This window comes from Dermacentor variabilis, chromosome 5 (genome assembly GCF_050947875.1).
Source record: "Dermacentor variabilis isolate Ectoservices chromosome 5, ASM5094787v1, whole genome shotgun sequence".
In the NCBI taxonomy this organism is placed as follows: domain Eukaryota; kingdom Metazoa; phylum Arthropoda; class Arachnida; order Ixodida; family Ixodidae; genus Dermacentor; species Dermacentor variabilis.
Genome location: NC_134572.1, coordinates 6,035,001 through 6,055,069, shown reverse-complemented (window position 1 = coordinate 6,055,069; position 20,069 = coordinate 6,035,001). Strand labels below are relative to the sequence as shown.

The following is a 20,069-nucleotide window of genomic DNA, read 5'->3' as shown; positions in this document are numbered from 1 at the left end:
GGCGACCGGAACAGCCATGAGGAGAGCAAAGCTTTAAAAATAATTGTTCTTCTTTGTTCTTGCTTGCTGTTGTATATGCAATTGCAAAAAAAATGGCTAGTAAATGCGCCAAAATAGAAGTTCAAAGTAGCCAGAAAGTAGCCAAGGAGCCAACGTGAAATTTTCATCGCCAGACGGGGTCGAAAAGTAGCCAATTTGGCGCAAAGTAGCCACCAACGGCAACCCTGCTTGTACTCCTAGAATACGGCAAAAGCTTGGTATACTGAGACTCCAAGAGGGCAGTTCTGTCCTTCGGAACAGGGAGCATATCCCCGACTGTCGGCAGAGTACTTGGTACTCAGCACCTCACCCCACACTACATCAGTTGGTTCCCGGCCGACATGGGACCACTAAAGGGGCCGCTCCCTAACCTCAACGAGACGGCACACAAGGCCGCACGAGATCTGACTCACCGTGCGAGCCCGCACTCCCACTCGGCGGGATGGAAGAGTGAACGCGACCTCCTCGTCATTTACAACGATCTCACCCAGCACTATAAGTTGGTCAAGGGAACCATGTCGCTACCGCTCAAAGCACTCACTAAAGCACAAGAAGTTACGTACAGACGGCTTCAGGCGGGCACCTACCCATGCCCGGCCTTCCTGCGCGGATCTTTACCGGACGCGCACCCTCACAATGCGTGTCGCTTTTGTAAAGATATAGCTAGCCTTGCTCGCATGCTCTGAGGTTGCCCCCTGGCTCCGGGGGCCACGACAACCAAGGAATAAAGGGACCGAGCTCTACGCAGCTCGGACCTTGAAGCACAGCTCTGGGCTGTCCATCAGGCCCGTGACGTGGTGGAGGGGCATGGCCTCTCTGTCCCAACGTCGGAGCGGCCCGCTACGCGCTAATCGCGCGCACCGAGGGACCTCAACAAAGTTATTAATCCATCCTTCCATCTGAAGGTTTAGTAAAAGCAGCGGAAGAACTTTATACTGACCTGTAGAGTACCCAGAGGAGTCAGGATACCTCTATTCGAAACAGTAATGAACAGGAAGCAGAAACTCCTATAACTAGTGATGAGGTGAGAAGGGCCTTGCAAGACATTAAACGGCGAAAAGCGGCAGGAAAAGATGGAATAGCAGTTGATTTATTGAAAAATGGAGGAGACATAATGATTGAAAAACTGGCGGCCCTCTATACGAACTGTCTATCGACATAAAGGGTTCCAGAGAGTTGGAAGCATGCCATCATTATACTAATCCACAAAAAGGGAGACGTTAAAGAATTGAATTATTTTAGGCGCATTAGCTTACTTCCAGTGTTATATAAAATATTCACCAGGATAATCTCCAACAGAATAAGAGCAACATTGGACTTCAGTCAACCAAGGCAGCAGGCTGGCTTCAGGAAGGAATACTCTACCATGGATCACATCCACGTCATCAATCAGGTAATCGAGAAACCACCAGAGTACAATCAGCCTTTATATATGGCATTACGTAATGAAGGAGTGCAGAATACTTACCTAAATATCTTGGAAAATATCTACACAGATTCCACAGCTGCCGTAGTTCTCCATAAGAAAAGTATAAAGATACCTGTAAAGAAAGGGGCGAGACAAAGGCACAATCTCTCCAATTCTATTCACTGCGTGCTTGTAAAAAGTATTGAATTAAGCTATTAAACTGGGAAGGCTTAGGAGTGAGACTCGACGGCGAATATCTCGGCAACCTTCGGTTTGCAGATGACATTGTCCTATTCATCAACAGTGGGGACGAGTTACAACAAATGATTTAGGACCTCAACAGTGAGAATATAAGAGTGGGGTTGAAGATTAATATGCAGAAGAGAGACAATGATCAATAACCAGGAAAGGGAACAAGAGTGCAGGATCGCCAGTCAGCCTCTAGAGTTTGTGAAGGAGTACGTTTGCCTAGGTCAATTACTCACAAGGGACCCTGATCATACATGACCCTGCCGAGGCCCATGCATATGGGCCTCGGCAGTTACACGTTTCCAGGTGCGTGCACGGCTCCAAAAAGCAGTGACCCTATCATCGTACCTGTGTGCTCAAGGCCTCAGTATTTCGACCGAGAAGTGCGGTTTAATCGCTTTTACCCACAAACCCATGACCTGGTACCGCGTTTCTATTGACAACCAAACATTTTCATACGCAAAATCTCACCGATTCCTAGGCGTTATTATAGACAGAGACCTTTCATGGAGCCCCCACATCTCATACTTGAAGAAGAGGCTTACCTCTAATAAGCTAATGTTTCTTGCCGGTAAAACGTGGGACCCATCCGTGGCATCTATGCTCCAACTATACAGGACGATCTTCCTTGGATACTTGCGATATAGCGCACCAGTGTTGTCCAATGCTAACAAAACGAACATCGTTGTCCTACAGAGCATTCAAGGTCAAGCCCTTTGAACATGTCTGGGCCTACGTCGAAGTGCTTCAACCGTAGCAACAATTGCCACCGCGAAAGACCACCCAATAATGACCTATATAGCTACGGACGCACTCCGGGCGCATGTTCGCCATATATCCGGAGTCCCTAACCACCACCTCGGTCGCTTGCCTCAGAAAAGACCCAAGGCCGCGTTCTCCAGATCAGTTGCGGCTAACCGCCACTCATTGTCATTGAGGCACTCACCCACAACAAGGACGCCATCCCCTCTATGGTGCTTAAAAAAATCCTCCTTTGTACCTTGCTGTACCAAGAATAGTGAAGAAAGCTAGCCTGACCACCGCGGCTCTCAAGCAGATCACATTGGAACTTTTACATTGCTCGTACGCTAACCGAATCCATGTTTACACGGACGGTTCCGTCTCGGAAAATTCGACGGGCGTCATCGTTATACTATCTCAATCGGTCGTCATCAAGTTTAAGACTTCACACGTAACGACATCTACAGGTTCCGAACTGACGACTATTCGCGCTGCTGTCGAATACAGTGGAAAAGAAGCGCCTAACAAATGGGCAATATTTTGTGATTCTAAAGACGCCTTCCAGAGTTTGCGAGGTTTACGACGTGGCAATTATGAACAGCTGTTGTCTAAAATCAACGAAACTTGCCTTTGCGCTTCTGAACGAGGACATGACATTTTTCAGCGGCTGCCGGGACATTGTGGCATCGGTGGTAATCACCTCGCCGATGACGCTGCCCTACGTGCCCAGGCTGGCGTACCGACACTCCTTATACCTTTATCGAGAATAGACGCTCCAAGAGAGCTTCGCAGTGTCGCTCGTACCATCATGTTAAGTTACTGGCATACACCACAGAACTCTACGCGCCGTTTATGCAGCCTCGACCCATCACTGAAACTTAAATTACCAGCAAACCTTTCACGGCGTGACGCAACAATGCTGTGTCGGCTGTGGATAGGAGTAGCATTTACCAACCCCTACAGCTATCGTATTGGAATGGCGGACTCACCAATGTGCGCTAACTGGAAGTGTGAAGGGACTATCAGTCATCTTCTGTGCCACTGTTCTCGCTTTGATAACAAACGTCAGACACTCCAGTATGCCTTGAATAGGCTGGATGACAGACCATTTACAGAAGCAAAGGTCTTGGGAGGCTGGGAGTTCAGTAGCCCAGAAAGCAGTTCGAGCGCTTCTTCACTACCTGAAGGCAACAGATTTGAGTGCCCGACTACAGACATCCTACACCTAACTTAGTGCATGTGAAAGTGCGGTATAGACTCATGTTTTCTCTCTCTCTCTTTCACTCCCCATTCCCCTCCTCACGTGTAGGGTAGCAAACTGGACTCAGTCTGGTTAACCTCCCTCCCTTTCCTTCTTCCTCTCTCTCTCTCTCTGATCATGCGAATGAAATTTACAGAATAATAAAAATGGGTTGGAGCGCATTCGGCAGACATTGTCAGATCCACCGAATAAGTGCCAACAGAAGGGAAACCTTGTTGAGGATGGCAGAAGACTAGGTGGGGTGATGAAATTAAGAAATTCGCAGGCGCAAGTTGAAATCAATTGGCACAGGACAGGGCCAACTGGAGATCGCAGGCCTGCAAGCCTTCGTCCTGCACTGGACAAAAATAGGCTGCTGCTGAGGATGATTATGAGGCTAACTCAAAGTTTCACAGCATCGTTCTTTATTGAACATGTGGGCCCATGTTTGACGGGAGTAAAGCTGATCGTCAATTTAGACGAGGAATGCGGTGTTATGGTGACAGCGTCTTGTGACCTTCAATTGCGCCTGCCTGGAGCTTGATCCAGGCTGACCATCGGAGAAGGTCGCGCATAAATGCGCTTCAATGCATAAAACAGCGATTTCTTAAAATGTATCTGAAACGCCGATGCATTTTGTCGGGCACCTTGAGAATTAATATCTCGGAACTGGTGCTGTCCAGAGAATTCGTTCCAAGTGGATACACCGTGCGAATTCAGCGGCTATAATTCGTAGACTGAAATCTGCGGCGTGATGTAATTGATTAAAAATTAATTTGCGTAACTGCGTTAATTATTCAATTGAACATTTTTATTTGTCGTAGAAGTAATGGTCGTCTCATCGACTAGTATAGATGAATAGTTAGAATTCTGTTACCTGCCACAGGCAATCTTTAAACAAATTGGTGCAGCTAAAAAAAACCGCCCTGTATATAACCCTCAGCAGCTCCCCGAAATTGGCATCTATGCCTTTATTTGCTTGAGAATATCCCATAACTTTCTGTCTACGTTGTCATAGGCTCCCTTAATATCTAGAAATGCCATTCATAAAGGTCCATTCTGAGATGCTGAAATGTCTACGCACTAAGTTAGAACTAAAATGTCTTCTAAGCGTCTGCCTAGTCTTAACCCATTCTGTAGTTACCTGAGTGCTTCATTTATTTCCGCCCATTTCGACAGGTCTAATTTTATGGTTTGCATTTCCATTCTATATAGCTCCGATGTCACTGTAACTGGCCTGCACGAGCTTTTCCTGTGTTTATCACCTTTGAATTTGTAGATGAGGTTCATCGTGTTTTCACACCATCCAACTGGAATATTCTTCGCTTTGTTTTAATCACTTGTTCAACGGCATTAGTCAGTAGGGCCTTGCTCTTTCGACTCAGTTTTTTGATTAGCTGGAATAAGATTTCCTCGGGTCCTGCGGCGGTGTTATTAGAGACGTTTTCCTCTGGTTTTTTCCAGTAGACGTTTTATGGTAAATTTGGATCTCTCAGGCTTCTTTGTTGATGCTGCATCTGGCTCTGGACTATGCTTTATTTCGTGCCGAAGTTGACCCAGCAGTGTCTGTGATGTACCGCAGCGCATGGTCTCCTTCTAAGATGTTACTGTCTTGAACCCTTATAGCCAGCTGCAATCTTCAGTTGAAGCTCCGAGTGCTTTTACATGGTTCCAGAATTTTTTGCTGCACCTTTCTCTCTTTTGCAAATGTTATGCACCCAATGTTGACTTGTGTATTCAATTTTCTCTTGCACAAGCTCACTCACCAGCCCTTTCTCGGTATTTGTTCTATCTAGGAAGTACCCCTTCTTTCTGTAATCCCTACTTTTTGACCTCTCGATGATACCTACACGCCTGCTACGCTCTTCTATAGCTTTCCTTATTTCATAGTTCCACGACTTTACATGGTTTCCTCTTTCTAAGACAACAGCTTTTTGTTCCTAGTCTGCCTTTTCCCTTCTGCATAACGTCTACTAGGTCATTATTTTCCCGAACCCTTGCAGGAAACGCCCCCATTTTCTTCTCTGTGTCTTTTTCAATCTCTCTTGTTTGCTTTTTATTCATTTTTAGAAATGCTGATGTTAACGGGTTCGTTTTGTTTTGCGTTTTTATCTCTCCCAATTTTAAGGTTGCACGTTTATAATCGCTTCTCAAGCTATGTTACTGGTGTTCATCAATCATAATTTGGTCTAGTAGTTCGTAGACCGTTTTTGAGACTAAGGCGTAATCGATACATGACTGCCTATTTCCGCCCTGCCACGTCACATGTCCATGAATGAGAAGGGGCTAGCTGAGGAGCCTGATTTTTATTAATCATATCATCAGAAGCCAACAAAGACACCAAGGACAACACAGGGGAACTTACTTCTACTTACTAATTGAATTAAAGAAATGATAAATTACTGGCAATGAAAGTGGATGAAAAAACAAGTTGCCGCAGGTGGGGAACAATCCCACGTCTTCGCATTACGCGTGTGATGCTCTAACCAATTAGCTACCCCGGCGCCGTTTCCCCATTCACATTCTTGGGTATTTACGTTTTACTACTATAACTACGTGCAGCACTAGGTGCAGGTACCAGATAGGTGCAGCGGTGGCGTAGAGGTAGAGCATCCGCCTCGCGTGCAAGAGAACCATGGTTCGAACCCCGTGCCGCGCCATTTTCCAACAAATTAAAAAAAATCGGCGTGTTGATACAATTGCACAAAAAGGCCTGGAGTGCGGCCTGATCCTGGTGAACAGAACCGCTAACGCACTCCCTCACCAGAGCAGGATTGGCCACCCTGGTGCAGTACTTGGCCACAAACTTCCTATATGAATACAACAATCAAACCCCGGCTCTCAGTCCACAGCAGCTGCGAAGCAACTGACCACGGCGGCGGTCAGACCTGCGACGCAGCAGAGGGTGCTAAGAATCCCTGGCTCCGGACAGGCCGCCATTGAAATCTTAACCTGGCAACGTTTAACGCTATACGTGATCGAGTGAGGCGAGTCTGGCAGTGCTACTGGAGTAATTAGAGGGCAGCAAATAGGATATAATAGGGCTCAGTGAGGTTAGGAGGACAAAAGAAGCATATACAGTGCTAAAAAATGGGCACGTGCGGTGCTACCGGGGCTTAGCGGATAGACGAGAACTAGGAGTCGAATTCCTGATTAATAAGGATATAGCTGGTAACATACATGAATTCCATAGCATTAACGAGAGGGCGGCAGGTCTTGTTGTGAAACTTAATAAGAGGTACAAATTGCAGGTCGTACAGGTCTACGCCCCTATATCCAGTCATGATCACCGGGAAGTCGAAAGCTTCTATGAAGACGCGAAATCGGCAATGGGTAAAGTCAAAACAAAATACACTATACTGATGGGCGACTTCAATGCCAGGGTAGGCAAGAGGCAGGCTGGAGATAAGCCAGTGGGGGAATATGGCATAGGCTCTAGGTATAGCAGGAGAGAGTTGTTAGTAGAGCTTGCAGAACAGAATAATATGCGGATAATGAATACCTTCTTCCGCAAGCAGGATATCCGAAAGTGGACGTGGAGGATCCCGAATGATGAGACTAGAAATAAAATAGACCTTATATTCTGCGCTAACCCTGCCATCATACAAGATGTGTAAGTGCTCGGCAAGGTGCGCTGCAGTGACCATAAGATGGTAAGAACTCGAATTAGACTAAACTTGAGGAGGGAACGGTAGAAATTGGTGCATAAGGAGTCAATCAATGAGTAAGCGGTAAGAGGGAAAATAGAGGAATTCCGGATCAAGCTACAGAACAGATATACGACTTTAATTCAGGAAGAGCACCTTAGTGTTGAAGATCTAAACGATAATCTTATGGACATCATTAAGGAGTGTGCAATAGAAGTCGGCGGTAACTCCGTTAGACAGGATGCCAGTAAGCATAGCAGGAGACGAAACATCTGATCAAGAAGTGCCAATGTATGAAAGCCTCTAACCTTACAGCTAGAATAGAACTGGCAGAACTTTCAAAGCTAATCAACAAGCGTAAGATAGCTGACATAAGGAAGTATAATATGGATAGAATTGAACATGCTCTCAGGAACGGAGGAAGCCTAAAAGCAGTGAAGAAGCAACTAGGAATAGCAAGAATCAGATGTATGCGTTAAGAGACAAAGCCGGCAATATCATTACTAATATGGATGAGATAGTTCAAGTGGCTGAGGAATTCTATAGAAATTTATAGATTACCAGTGGCATTCATGACAATAATGGAAGAGAGAATAGTCTAGGGAAATTTGAAATCCCATAAGTAACGCCGGAAGAAGAAAATAAAGCCTTGGGAGCAATGCAAGGGGGGAAGGCAGCTGGTGAGGATCAGGTAAAAGCAGATTTGTTGAAGGATGGTGGGCAGATTGTTCCAGAAAGACTGGCCACCCTGTACACGCAATGCCTCATGACTTCGAGCGTACCTAAATCTTGCAAGAACGCCAACATAATCGTAATTCATATGAAAGGGGACGCCAAAGACTTGAAAAATTATAGACCGATCAGCTTACTGTCCTTTGCGTACAAAGTATTTACTAAGGTAATCGCAAATAATATCCGGAACACTTTAGACTTCTGTCAACCAAAGGACCAGACAGTATTTCGTAAAGGCTACTCAACAATAGACGATATTCACACTATCAATCAGGTGATAGAGAAATGTGCGGAATATAACCAACCCTTTCATATAGCTTTCATTCAATACGAGAAAGCGCTTGATTCAGTCGAAACCTCAGCAGTCATGGAGCCATTACGGAATCAGGGTGTAGACGAGCCGTATGTAATGATACCGAAAGATATCTATACCGGCTTCACAGCCACCGTCGTCCTCCATAAAGAAAGCAACAAAATCCCAATAAAGAAGGGCGTCAGCCAGGGAGATACGATCTCTCCAATGCTGTTCGCAGCGTCTTTAGAGGAGGTATTCAGAGGATTGGGAAGAATTGGCAATAAGAGTTAATATACCTTAGTAACTTGCGATTCGCTGACGATACTACCTTGCTTAGTAATTCAGGAGACCAATCGCAATGCATGCTCACTGACCTGGTCAGGCACAGCAGACGGGTGGGTTCCAAATACTAATCTGCAGAAAACTAAAGTACTGTTTAACAGTCTCGGAAGAAAACAGCAGATTACGAAAGGCAGAGAGGCACTGGTAGTGGTAAGGGAATACATCTACATGGGGTAGGTAGTGACCGCGGATCCGTATGATGAGACTGAAATAATCAGAAGAATAAGACTGGGGCTGGCGTGCGTTTGGCAGGCATTCTCAGATCATGAACAGCAGGTTGTCATTACCCCTCAAGAGAAAAGTGTGTAACAGCTGTGTCTTACCAGTACTCACATACAGGGCAGAAACCAGGAGCTATGGAAAGAATAATGATGGGTGTAACGTTAAGGGATAAGAAGAGAGCAGATTGGGTGAGGGAACGAACGCGAGTTAATGACATTTTAGTTGAAATCAAGAAAAAGAAATGGGGGGGGGGCATGGGCAGGACATGTAATGAGGAGGGAAGATAACCGATGGTCATTAAGGGTTACGGACTGGATTCCAAGGGAAGGGAAGCGTAGCAGGGGGCGGCAGAAAGTTAGGTGGGTGGATGAGATAAAGTTTGCAGGGACAACATGGCCACAATTAGTACATGACCGGGGTAGTTGGAGAAGTATGTGAGAGGCCTTTGCCCTGCAGTGGGCGTAACCAGGCTGATGATGATGATGATGAGTAGAACTAACCTTGGGAGTGTTAGCCAGCGCCACCACAAACCTTGGCGGCGGATCTAAAACAACCATGGAGACTACCAAAGCCGTCCACGGGGCCGCGGGACCGCACGAGGGTGCGCCACCACCTGTTCTGGCTTTGGGTTCCTCTAAGGCGAACAGAAAACACGTGGATTGACTGGCTCACATGACCAAGTCGAGCGACCTTATACGCATGCTTCATAACTGAATATAGAGGTTTCCACCTGGCTCGTCAAAAATTACGGCAGGCGAGCCCACAGTTCGACAAACTTCTTCTCGCCTAAGTGATGCCGCTCCCGGGTGCGATCGAAACACCACCGGTTTTCGTGCTTTCGCAAGCACTTGGCGAATGCTTTGCGCCCGCCCCCCGAAAACTGCATCAAATCGTGCTAACTAAACTAGGTATGAGAACTTGACAAAAACAAGCGCGAACCGGTTTGATCACCTGCTTAGGCAAAGGGTGCAAAAAACGAACTGTGTGAAACGGGATTCTAAGACTAGCTATCCGTTTAAGGAGAGCTGCGGGAAGTAAATGCTGCGAAAAGATATCAACCGAATTCTCACTACCACCACAACAAGGGCAAGCCCCTCGAGTCGGGATGGATTTGAAGGATAGCTCACCGGCAGACAGCCCTGCGCCAGGCGGTTCATGAACGTAGCTCGCCTGGCGTCAAGGAAGCTGGCCGTAATGAGCTTCCAGCTTGGCCTGTGGAAGGACAGGTCGTACCTTTGGCAATGCGAGGGGAGACCTGGGGTGAGTATATCGACAAGTTCTTGAAGTTGAAACTACATCGATGCCGTGGTAAACTTTGCGGAGGCGTAACAGAGAATTGCTAGCCGCCGCATAAATGGTGGACGGGGAAGCTGAGTAAGGCACACAGTAAGAGAATGCGCTTTGCGAAAACAAACACAGTCGAGTTCTAAGAAAAGAAAGGAAGTAAACCTTCGAGTGAGGAGCATATCCGAGTTAAGAGTGACTTGGGTCCGCCTGGCGTGTAGTGCAGTAGCCACGATGCCCAGGTCGAGAATTCCGAGACTTCCCTTAGCCTTGGGCAACTTAAGCACCTGCAGAACTGCACAACCAGTTGTCTCTTTTCAATGAAAACGAAAGAGAACCCCCTCCAAGGTATGTTTGGTTCGGGTTGGACAGGCGACACACATGCTACGTACGTGAGAAAGGAAAACACCAGTGACTGAAGAATTGTCGCTCGAGCTACTAATGGACACAACAACGCGCTCAATTCCTGAATCCTGGTTTCAAGCTTCTTAGCTTGCTCCCAGTTTTAAGGAGACAGACTGTCTGGATCGAATTGAAAACCTAGAATTCGCAACCACGTTTTCACGGATAGACCATGAACGGGCTGGGTGTAGACTGGGTGAAGTGGAATTCAAGCACATGGCTGCACTTTTCAACCTATCCAACGTTGCACCACTCGCCGTGCAGTAACTGTCCGTGACATACAAGGCGGTGCAAGCCGATGTCTCCTCCGGGACGACAATAGACAAGTCGTCTGCATAGGCGAACAGTGTAACGGGAGGGGAACGTGGTCGAAAAGCAGGAACTTGTCATTTTTACTGTCAAAGGACTGCCTCTGCAGAAGCAATTCAAAAGCGAGCACATAGAGGGCAGATGACAGAGGATCCCCCTGTCGTACACCACGACTCACAATGAAAGCCTTCGAGACGCGATCCTGTATACGAACAGCAGAAGCAGGTCATGAATACAAAGCTTGAACCATTCAGTGAAAAGCCATGCTAAATCTAGCCTGTTCCAAAACCCGAAAAAGGCACCTGTGGCTAATGACATCAAATGCCTTCTCCTGATTCAAGGAGCCGAGGACACCTGAAAGTTTCCTGCAATTCGCCCGCAGGAGAAGGTCCCTTACCGCTAAACCGTGAAGCTGAGTGGAACACCCCTGCACGGAACATGCCTGGTATGAGCTCAAAACTGTGTTGAGCACTGGAATGAGTTGCATGCAAACGTCAATAATTCTAATGCCAGAATCAAGATCCACTGACAGGATATGGCTCTCGGCGTCCCTGGCATGACGCAGAACAAGGCCATTGAAATCCGGCCTCAGTATGATGGCCGTACCTCGGCAGCCCGACTCGTCATAACTCCAGAAAGACCTGATGCGAAAGGTCATTAGCTTCCTTTGGAGTTAGTGTAAATTGTTTCTTTCCTGACTTCGTTTTCTCCTCTTAAGTAGTTACCCATAGCAGGTTTCTTTTCCATTCCCCCACCCATGAGATTATCTCCGCCTTTCTGATTTTCCGCTTTAACGTTCTTTGTCGCCATGTTGCTCGGAATACAGGTCGTATGCTTGCTGGCAAGCTTCTTAGTTCTTTTCCTCCGCTGAGAATTAATGTTTCTCTTGTACAGATACCTGAACACTCTCCCAGCCCATTTAAGTTCTTCCATATTCCGCAGTCGTTCTTTATAATAAGGCGAGATATAAGAAAAGAAATTAAATTATGGTGTTTAACGTGCCAAAACCACTTTCTGATTCTGAGGCACGCCGTAGTGGATGACTCCGGAAATTTAGACCACCTTGGGTTCTTTAACGTGCACCTAAATTTAAGTACACGGGTGTTTCATCATTTCACCGCCATCGAAATGCGGCCGCCGCGGCCGGGATTCGATCCCGCGATCTCGTGCTCAGTAGTGCAGCACTATAGCCACTGAGCAACCACGGCGGGTGAGATATAAGAAGGAAGAAGAAGCATGTGCTTGCTGCATCGCATAAGGAATACCATACCATGGTTATGGGAATTCATCGTGAGTCTTTTTCTTTACTTTTATTTTTCAACACACGTAGGACATTAGGCAATAACAACAGCTTTGTGGCGTAACTTACCACCCCGTTCCAGAGCGGACGCTCATAGCATTTATCCATCCATTCATCCATCTGCAAGAAAGCAGTGGTTGCCAGGTAGCGTGACAAGTAGTCAGGGATCTTTGACTGCTATCGCGTTCCACTCTTAAAGGGGAAGCGTAAGCTTCCTCCAAATATTTTTTACTCATTCTATACACTGATGCGTGGCGCCACCTTTTCGCCATTGGCTGCGCCGTCACGTGCCCAACGACGCACGCACTAGGCGACACCTTTAGTCAGCGAGATGGCTGCTACGTGACGTGTGCAGTGGCGCGCGCACTCGGCACACATTCAGTCAGTCAGAACCGTGGAAGCCGCCGTTGCGTTTCGCAACCCGGAGGCCCGGGTACGATTCCGACCGAGACCAAAGTTTTCTTTTCAAAGCCATTGATTCGCTTTGTTTACAAGAACATCCCTGAGAAATCTGACGTCAGTCCGAGCATCTTTGACGCGTTTTTACTCATTGCACCGCTAGCTAAAGCTGTGGTGTGGAAAAAAAAGAGAGAGAAAAGCCGGTTGTGACGGCGTTTCGGTTCTGTTGATAGAAGATACCTGCAACATAAATGCACAATTGGTCAAGTTAACACATGTAATCGTTATAATAGTGTAATGGTAGATGATTGGTTGCGATGGGCAGACATGCATAAGCTAGCTAAATAAGTAAGCAAATGCGAAGTAGCTGTCGAGCCAAACAATGCTTACGCGTTAGTCGACGCTTCTCAGAATTCCTGTGCCATTTTTCGCGAGGATCCAAAGACTTGCGAACTCCACCAGGATTGCATCTGTTACAAATATGGGGAAGTGTGCATGGCTTACGATCGTCCCGACAACAGCGCCACACTTTCAAATATCTTGCCGTTCGTCAATGACGAAGCGCGGCCGAAATTGCTAAAACTTTTGCGCGAGAATCGCAAGACTGCCTTCTCTGCCGAGTACTACTCCACGTGCCATTCCTCCAAGCGAGGACTCGCGCACGCAACTCGTGCATCCTATATGAACTTGCCTGGAAGATGCGCTGGCGGCATGTAGAAGGTCGTCATCCTCTGGGCCCGATAGTGTTACGTATCCAAGGCACTCGAAAGCCTGATCTTTTTTTCCTGTGAATGGTTTTCTGCACATTTACGACTGGGGACGAGCGTGCATTAGCGATTGAACATTGTCACGTAAGAATAATATCAAACTAGTTTCCGGTAGTGGAGTTGGAACGCCCATTTTCGCAAGTACAGGAGCCAAGATCCAAGCTGACTGAAGTGTGTTCTTCAAAGATTTGTCATTATTTATCGGTGGCGCGGTGACACGATGCTTATGATAATCATTGTCAGGTTGCTACTGCAATTACTCTCTTTAACTCTCTTCGTGCTTCATTTTCTGAACTTCTCCCAATCGTCCATATTTCAGTTTTTTATTACGTATTGTGTAACCAGGAGTAGCCAGTTCCATCGTAACGTGATTAAATTTGTCTTTATTTTTAATTATATTTCGGTAATTTAACAAAAATATTGTGCGATAACTGTCGAAGATGATTGTGAATATGTGCGCATATAGCCGAACGCGACGTACGCGTTAAGAGCCACGTTTCACCGAATACCGGAGGAGGCGTTCGGGCTCGGCAAGACGTCTTCGTCGCTCAAGTCGTGGCACGGTAGCCAACGAAATTTGTTTACTCTAGAAATCACTGTACGCCGATGCAAGGAACGCAGCTGGAAAGTCCTTATAGCAAGAGAGTTTGCCGTCGCGCTAGTTGGTACACGTTCTTTAAAGGGACACTAAAGGTTAATATTAAGTCAACGTAGACTGTTGAAATACCATCCCAGAAACCTCGAAACGCTTGTTTCATGCGAAAAAGAGACTTACCTTAAGAGAAAATGCATTCTGAAGCGGCCGCGTACCTCTCATCATCATCATCAGCCTGGTTACGCCCTCTGCAGGGCAAAGGCCTCTCCCATACTTCTCCAAACACCCCGGTCATGTACTAATTGCGGCCATGTCGTCCCCGCAAACTTCTTAATCTCTTCCGCCCACCTAACTTTCTGCCGCCCCCTGCTACGCTTCCCTTCCCTTGGCGTCCAGTCCGTAACCCTTAATGACCAACGGTTATCTTCCCTCCTCATTACATGTCCTGCCAATGCCCCCCCCCCCCCCCCATTTCCTTTTCTTGATTTCAACTTTGATGTCAATAACTCGCATTTGTTCCCTCACCCAATCGGCTCTTTTCTAATACCTTAATTTAGAGCTATCATTCTTCTTTCCATAGCTGGTTGCGTCGTCCCCAATTTAAGTAGAGCCCTTTTCGTAAGCCTCCAGGTTTCTGCCTCGTAGGTGAGTACTGGTAAGACACAGCTATTCTACACTTTTATCTTGAGGGATAATGGCAACCTGCTGTTCATGATCTGAGAATGCCTGACAAACGCACCCCAGCCCATTCTTATCCATCTGATTATTTCCGTCTCATGATCTGGATCCGCCGTCACTACCTGTCCTAAGTAGATGTATTCCCTTACCACTTCCAGTGCCTCGTTACCTATCGTAAACTGCTGTTCTCTTCCGAGACTGTTAAACAGTACTTTAGTTTTCTGCAGATTAGTATTTGGAACCCACCCGTCTGCTGTGCCTGACCAGGTCAGTGAGCATGCATTGCGATTGGTCTCCTGAGTTACTAAGCACGGTAGTATCATCAGCGAATCGCAAGTTACTAAGGTATATTAACTCTTATTGCCAATTCTTCCCAATCCAGGTCTCTGAATACCTCCTGTAAAGACGCTGCGAATGGCATTGGGGAGATCGTATCTCCCTGGCTCACGCCCTTCTTTATTGGGATTTTGTTGCTTTCTTTATGGACGACTACGGTGGCTGTGGAGCCGCTATAGATATCTTTCAGTATTTTTACATACGGTTCGTCTACACCCTGATTCCGTAATGCCTCCATGATTGCTGAGGTTTCGACAGAATCAAACGCTTTCTCGTAATCAATGAAAGGTATATATAAGGGTTGGTTATATTCCGCACATTTCTCTATCACCTGATTGATAGCGTGAATATGGTATATTGTTGAGTAGCCTTTACGGAATCCTGCCTGGTCCTTTGCTTGACAGAAGTCTAAGGTGTTCCTGATTCTATTTGCGATTACCTTAGTAAATAGTTTGTAGGCAACTGACAGTAAGCTTATTGGTCATTCATTTTTCAAGTCTTTGGCGTCCCCTTTCTTATGGATTAGGATTATGTTAGTGTTCTTCCAAGATTCGGGTACGCTCGAGGTCATGAGGAATTGCGTATACAGGGTGGCCAGTTTCTCTAGAACAATCTGCCCACCATCCTTGAACAAATCTGCTGTCACCTGATCCTCCCCAGCTGCCTTCCCCCTTTGCATAGCTCCCAAGGCTTCCTTTACTTCTTCCGGCGTTACCTGTGGCATTTCGAATTCCTCTAGATTACTCTCTTTTCCATTATCGTCGTGGGTGCCACTGGTACTGTATAAATCTCTCTAGAACTCCTCAGCCACCTGAACTCTCATTCATATGAGTAATGATATTGCCGGCTTTGTCTCTTAACGAATACATCTGATTCTTGCCAATTCCTAGTTTCTTCTTCACTGCTTTTAGGCTTCCATTGTTCCTGAGAGCATGTTCAATTCTATCCATATTATACTTCCTTATGTCAGATGTCTTACACTCGTTGATTAACTTCGAAAGTTCTTCTAGTTCTATTCTAGCTGTAGGGTTAGAGGCTTTCATACATTGGCGTTTCTTGATCAGATCTTTCGTCTCCTGCGATAGCTTACTGGTATCCTGTCTAACGGAGTTACCACCGACTTCTATTGCACACTCCTTAATGATGCCCACAACATTGTCGTTCATCGCTTCAACACTAAGGTCCTCTTCCTGAGTTAAAGCTGAATACCTGTTCTGTAGCTTGATCTGGAATTCCTCTATTTTCCCTCTTACCGCTAACTTATTGATCGGCTTCTTATGTACCAGTTTCTTCAGTTCCCTCCTCAGGTCTAGGCTAGTTGGAGTTCTTACCATCCTATTGTCACTGCAGCGCACCTTGTTGAGCAAGTCCACATCTTGTATGATGCCAGGGTTAGCGCAGAGTATGAGGTCTATTTCTTTTCTAGTCTCGCCGTTCGGGCTCCTCCACGTCCAGTTTCGGCTATGCCTCTTGTGGAAGAAGGTATTCATTATCCGCGCATTATTCTCTTCCGCAAACTCTACTAATAACTCTCCCCTGCTATTCCTAGTGCCTATGGCATATTCCCCCACTGCCTTGTCTCCAGCCTGCTTCTTGCCTACCTTGGCATTGAAGTCACCCATGAGTATAATGTATTTATTTTCACTCTACCCATCGCCGATTCCACGTCTTCATAGAAGCTTTAGACTTCCTGGTCATCATGACTGAATGGAGGGGCGTAGACCTGTACAACCTTCATTTTGTACCTCTTATGAAGTTTCACAAGAAGACCTGCCACCCTCTCGTTAATGCTTTAGAATTCCTATATGTTACCACCTATATTCTTATTAATCAGGAATCCGACTCCTAGCTCTCGTCTCTCCGGTAATCCCCGGTAGCACAGGACGTGCCCGCTTTTTAGTACTGTATATGCTTCTTTCGGCCTGCTAACTTCACTGAGCCCTATTATATCCCATTTACTGCCCTCTAATTCCTCCTAAAGCACTGCTAGACTCGCTTCACTAGATAAGGTTCTAGCTTTAAACGTTGCCAGGTTCATATTCCAATGGCGGCCTGTCCGGAGCCAGGGATTCTTAGCACCCTCCGCTGCGTCGCGCGTCTGACCGCCGGCGTGGTCAGTTGCTTCGCAGCTGCTGGGGACTGAGGGCCGGGATTTCATTGTTGTATTCATATAGGAGGTTGTGGCCAAGTACTGCACCAGGGTGGCCAATCCTGCTCTGGTGAGGGAGTGCGTTACCGGTTCTGGTCACCGGGATCAGGCCACACTCCAGGCCTGTTTATGCCATTTTTCAACACGCGGATTTTTTTTATTTTTTTAATCCGGTGGAAAATTACGCGGCACCGGGATGCGAACCACGGACCTCTTGCACGCGAGGCGGGTGTTCTACCTCTACGCCACCTCTGCACCGGCACCGGCGGTAGAGCGTACCTCCACCGCATGTTAATTCGCCCGCCCTCTGATCTAGGAGTGGTGGCGTGATGGTGATCATCAGTGATGTTGTGCCAGTTGTTAGCAAAACGGTGACCGCAGACGGCGCTACGGCTTTTCTGCGCAAGACGCAAACACGCGGCCAGAAACAGCGCCAAGACAGAGCTGACAGCAGCGCGAAAGCGGAACTGTGGTGGCTAGCAAAAGGGAAAGCATGCGACGATAAGCTGATTCTTTATTTTATGACGCCAACTTTGACGCTCGTTGCTATGGACGACCCTGACAACGACACATTGGCTCGCGTTGCTGTTCTCGATTTCAGCGATTTACGCACTGATTTAAGCGCGTAGTACTACGACGGCAACTGTATGTCTTGGCTGTACATATCCGAACATTTGTGGCTTTTCCTTCGTGAAAACCAAATGCCGTAGTCACCGCCCCGTCTTCGACCTGCAGTTGCTCTTGCGCTTCGGAGAATGCAGGCAAGACCGACGGAACAGCGCTACGGGAAAGCATTGCTTTGAAAGGCACTCCACACGAGTTCAGTAAGTCGGCGTTGAACTCGTTATCCTCTGGACGAAAGTGCAGTGAGTACAATATGCGATTTTTCGGCTCTTTGCCAACGCAAAAAATTGAAGTGTTTTTCATATTTTACTGTCTTCTCACAAAGGATACATAAAACTCTATATAACACAATATGACTCTAGCAATTGCTCTTATCTTACTTTTGTGTCGTTTCAAGCAACATTATTCAGTTTGACTGACAATTATATTTCATTTGTATGTTTTTGTACAGCAGCTGTTTGTGATGATTTATTCAAGTAAATTGCTTAGCGTCCTATTATGTATGATTTGTTATGTGTCATTTGTGTGCAACAGTATATGCAATACGTTTGTGTACAGGTGTCAAATGCTGCGTTTTTTTTTACTTTATTTCCTTTGTTTCTAAGATTTGTGTTGTATCTGTAACCGCTGTAGACTGTTTAGGGTCAGAGGCCTCGTCAGGCCCCATCAGCCTTTAGCTTCTGTCCCTGCATCAGGCTCTGTTTTCGTCTGATGCTGAAATGAAATAAATAAAGCGCTGTGGCAGAGGTACGGCACTTAAACACTTCGAACGGAGAGGTTCACTCGTTTTCACACAGTGATAAGTAACGTTGGATTCGCCGCTGCAATGCCCATGGCCAAGTTCCGCGGACCGTCCGCGCATCCCACGACATCATATCGACGTGGCATTCTCGCTGCTTGTTCCAAATGCAAGTTTCGCGAGCCAGCAGAACTAGCGCAGCACAACGCGATAACGCAACAACTGAAACTCCAAAGCGCGCAGAGTCGAGCGAAAACGAAACCTTTCGACCACCCATACTTCTGAAGGGTAACGTCAAAATGTTATTTTTTCTTAGAATCGAACAGAAGTAGACAAGTAGCATTTTCTTCCGTCCTATAACCTAATGAAATTATCTTTATAATACGAGTAGTTGAGTACTAGTGAGATAAATTATGATGAGGAGTGCCTTCTTCATCGGGCTAGTACCGAAATGTCGCTGGGGGGTCTCAAATCGTGTGATGCATTTACCTCAATTTCTCGGTTACTAAAGCTCTGTTCACGATTATATTGGCGCCTTAGACGTTCTAGAGCATTGTTTTATCACTTTGACTTGACTTCATAGTAACCTTTAGCGTCCCTCTAAAACGGAAATAGCGCAGAGAGCGGGAGGCGATCAAGAGAAACAGGCGCAGCGTTGCCTTGTTCTTTGCACTGCCACTGTTCTCGTTCTTTGTCGCTGTACAATAAAGGTGTGACAGCACGCCTTTGCTGTTGATGGCAGCGAACTAGGTGAGCTGGGATGTCCGGACACGAAGGAGACATCGGTTTCGAATACTGGTCAATGTAGCTCTTTGTGATGCACTATTTAGAGCTTAAACTTTACGCGAAACAAATTCAAGCACCATTGAAGGAAGAAATACCTAAAAGCAACTGAAAGGCACTGGCCAATAACTGCCGATTAAGAGGAGAAAGTCGCCCAGCTAGCCACAACTGAATGGAAGCATGCAAAAATCATCTATTCAGGCACTCCATTTTGTTTCTGTGAGGTATACAATCAGAATATGAAACGGAAAGATGGCGTTTGTACGTGCGGCTTTTATTTTTCTTGATGGAACATCTAAAGCTTGCCGACGTTAACCCTTGACACTTTGACTTGTTTGTATTAGGATAACAGTGTATGTTATCACCGCTGCACACATCTGAAATGCAAGAAAAATGAAGGTGAAGGGATGCGTGCATACTTTTCCAATGCATGTTTGTGAATGTGGGCGATCAGTTTCTGGCAATAGCTTTATATCGGATGTTGTCTAAAAAATAAATTGTGGGGCTTTATATGCCCGTTGGGTCCAGTCAAGCTGTTTATGGCAGCTTTTAGCCCAGGAGGACGTTTCTAGTGTATAGTAGGAGAATTAATAAAGTTCAAGTTAAAGTTGAAAACCACGGTCTCATTTTGATGTACGCCCTAGTAGGTGACTAACGGTTTAACTTTGACCACATGGTGTTCTTAGATGCGAGTATAAACCTAATCGCACGAGCGTTATTCAATTTAGTTCCCATCGAAATGCTGCCGCAGCCGCCGGATTGAACCCGAGACCACGAGCTTATGGCAGC

At 46.4% G+C, this 20,069-nt stretch overlaps 1 protein-coding gene across 1 annotated transcript in view; it reads right to left on the bottom strand.

Annotated features, from left to right (window-relative positions):
- Positions 1–19,546: 19,546 nt before the first annotated feature.
- Gr64c (Gustatory receptor 64c) overlaps positions 19,547–20,069 on the bottom strand; it is a 52,282-nt gene continuing 51,759 nt past the window's right edge. The window contains exon 5 of the mRNA XM_075691622.1: positions 19,547–19,657. Within this exon, the coding sequence (XP_075547737.1) occupies positions 19,592–19,657 (66 nt within the window). The 3' untranslated portion in view covers positions 19,547–19,591. The remainder of the gene's footprint in view (positions 19,658–20,069) is intronic.